This window comes from Dipodomys ordii, unplaced genomic scaffold, assembly GCF_000151885.1.
Source record: "Dipodomys ordii isolate 6190 unplaced genomic scaffold, Dord_2.0 Scaffold14209, whole genome shotgun sequence".
In the NCBI taxonomy this organism is placed as follows: Eukaryota; Metazoa; Chordata; class Mammalia; order Rodentia; family Heteromyidae; genus Dipodomys; species Dipodomys ordii.
Genome location: NW_012281421.1, coordinates 1428 through 4418, shown reverse-complemented (window position 1 = coordinate 4418; position 2991 = coordinate 1428). Strand labels below are relative to the sequence as shown.

Genomic DNA, 2991 nt, shown 5'->3' with positions numbered 1-2991 from the left:
AAAAAAAAAAAAAGACAGTTTTGGGAAACCATACCTCTCATCCTTGTCAGTAGATGGTAGTGTGTCTACTAGGGAGCATTCTCCAGATAGCTAATAGGAAGATGGAAGAAGAATTTTGGAATCGAGTTAATTTTTTGAAACACTGATTTCTCTAAGAACTATCTTTTAAATATATAGGCAATATGAGTCTTAGCATGACATTTTACTGTGAAATTTTAGAAAAACACCTCAAAGTACAGTATACATTTTTCAACACCCATAATTCATATTTAGAAAAAGCATCTTACAATTACTGCATTCATTATCCAATGACAGATGATCATTTCCAGTTTGAACAAGATACCTCAACTTATATAAACTCACACAAATCAACATGTCTTCACCTTTTTGCCCAAGTCAACATGATGAAATTTTGTTGAAATATTTAAAAGATTTGAGATTCTATTTTAAGTACACATTTTCTATGTTTCTAACTTTTGTCTTCAACAAAGAAGACAGAAAATAAACCACTGCTCCTCCACTCCTCTGTTATCCATAGAACACGCCCTGTCAATAAAATAGGAACCTTATTTGCAGATGCTTGTTCTCGTTGCTGCTGGATGACTCTCATGTACTTCTCTAAAGGATTTTCTTCCTGAGCTGATTCGTCGCTCACTTCTTCAACACTTGTTTTTAGTTCTTTTTCCATTTCCAGCTTCAGTGATTCTTCAATCATCCTCTATAAAATAGATAATATACAAATAGGCTTTAAAAGTTCGCCAAGCACTGGTAGCTCACGCCTTTAATCCTAGCTACTCAGGCAGGACACTTAAGAGCTGAGGATCATAGTTTGAAGCCAGCCTGGGCAATAAAGTCGTTGAGACTCTTATCTCCAATGAATGACCAAAAAGATGGAAATGGAGCTGTGGCTCAAGTAGTAGAGCACTAGCCTTGAGAGCTGAGGGACAACACCCAGGATCTGAGTTCAAGCCCCAGGACCAGCACACACACACAAAAAGCTTTTCAATTGTTTAAGAAACATATTAATATAATTACAATTTGTGTGCTAGAGAAATACACACATATGTATTCAAAATGAAGCCATTGATACTACTAATGAGACAAACATGTCATCTCAAGAAAGGAAGTAATTAACTTGCCTCAAATGTCCTGTGCACTGAGACCCAAACCAGTAAGGAATCTGAGAACTTTCATGTAGCATGTTAAGTGGCCAGAATAATTCAGGGCATGGAAGGCAAGAAAAAAAAATTACAGTACAGAAGAAGGAAGGCAGTATGTGTTCCTGGAAGCAGGGAAATGTTAAAGCAAAGCCCAGTCTGCCTTCTTTGTAAGGATTAAGTGAGAATGCATGTCCAGGTGCTTTCACTTTCTTCTGCTAGAAGACAAAGTGAGGCCAGGGATGTTTCCACAGTTGCCTGCCACTTCTCTGCCCTTGGGACACTATTGGTGCATCTTCTTGAGCTCAAGGAACCTTCTGAAGGCATCCAATGGAGAACCTAGTACAGAGACTTAAGTCACACATATTACCCTCTCCTGATCCAGTTTTTCTAGCTCTCTTCGTTCTCTTTCTAGAGCTTCTTGCCGGTCACTCATCCTTCTTTCATCTCTCTGCTTTAGTTCTTTTACATGTTGGTCCCACGTGTTTTCTTCTTCGCTTTGCTTTCCATACTCTTTCTGATCTACATCTAATAAGACAGAAAACAGGGTGAAGAGCTTCCAGCATCAGGTATATTTTTTCCTCACTTAGTATCGGAGAGGTTGTGGTAGGCAGACCACTTGATTTTTCACTGATTCTGGTGACCTGTTTCAAGCTTCCCTGTCACCGTTATTCTCTTCAAGCTCCTAGACCCACTTGTAGCAATGCACCTTATACTTTTTACTTTCTTGAGACCAAAACAAGTCAGCAGGAATGACACCCAACTATCCTCACTCTACGCCATGTCCTCTGTACTTACTGATCTTTCCCCAGCTTCGTGAAGTTCTGCTGTGCTTGATTACAATGTCTTCCCTATCTTTGGGATTCTGATTGAACTATTATCCCTGTTTATTTTACACAGCAGTTTCATAACTTTTCCTTCTGAAAAGGTCTCAAGTCTCCTCACCCCATCCTGTTGCTATTCATTCTGTGTTTCCTCCACACTGATGGTGACCCTTCCTGGGGTTTTAGTGATCATCTTGACCCGAATCATTCCCACACCTTTTTAAAAATCTCAATCAGCTGGGCGCCGGTGGCTCACACGTGTAATCCTAGCTACTCAGGAGGCTGAGATCTGAGGATCACAGTTCAAAGCCAGCCAGGTAGGAAAAGTCTGTGAGACTCTTATCTCCAATAAACCACTCAGAAAACCACAAGTGGCACTGTGGCTCAAGTGGTAGAGCGCTAGCCTTGAGCTGAAGAGCTGAGGGACAGCGCCCAGGCCCAGAATTCAAGCCCCACGACTGACAAAAAAAAACCAAGTATCCATCGCTCTCCTTAGCACCATATCCATGTTTCCAGGGGCTCCCTATCATCAGCATGCGGAAACGCCACAGTGCCAGCTTCATCCCTTAAGTTCTATCAATCCTTTCAGCAAGCTCCTTCTAGGCAATGGTAGTACATGCCTATGCCTCCAGCTACTCAGGAGGCTGAGGCAGAAGGATTGCCTGAGAACTTGTCTTTAAAAAAAGAAAAGAAAAAGATCATTTTTGTTTTTGTCGTTTCCTATTCTATAACCACTCAGCCACCGGGGCTGGCTGCATGTTTGAGCATCTCATCTTGCTGGTGCAGAGAAGCTTCTGGTCACCATTTCCCTGGATTGCTGAATAAGGAAGTCAATGCTCCAGCAACCTGGTCATCGGCTCTATGCATTTCCATCAGGGACACTGTGGATTCGTGGTACAGTGAGTCTCAGCTGGTAGCGTCCAACCCCCACAGTGGTTCAGGGTCTTAGAATCTACCTTTTTCCTTCCAAACTGATTGCCTGACTTTAGCCATGGTCTTTTGGTTTGCAC

General features: G+C 41.8%; 1 protein-coding gene across 1 annotated transcript; it reads right to left on the bottom strand.

Annotated features, from left to right (window-relative positions):
• Positions 1–16: 16 nt before the first annotated feature.
• LOC106002574 (oral-facial-digital syndrome 1 protein-like) lies at positions 17–1685 on the bottom strand (the record flags this gene model as incomplete). Its single annotated transcript, XM_013037430.1, has 3 exons — positions 17–90; positions 566–718; positions 1528–1685. Coding segments are annotated over 3 exons (385 nt in total), but the record flags the coding sequence as incomplete, so codon positions are not given.
• Between the last annotated feature and the right edge of the window lie 1306 nt (positions 1686–2991).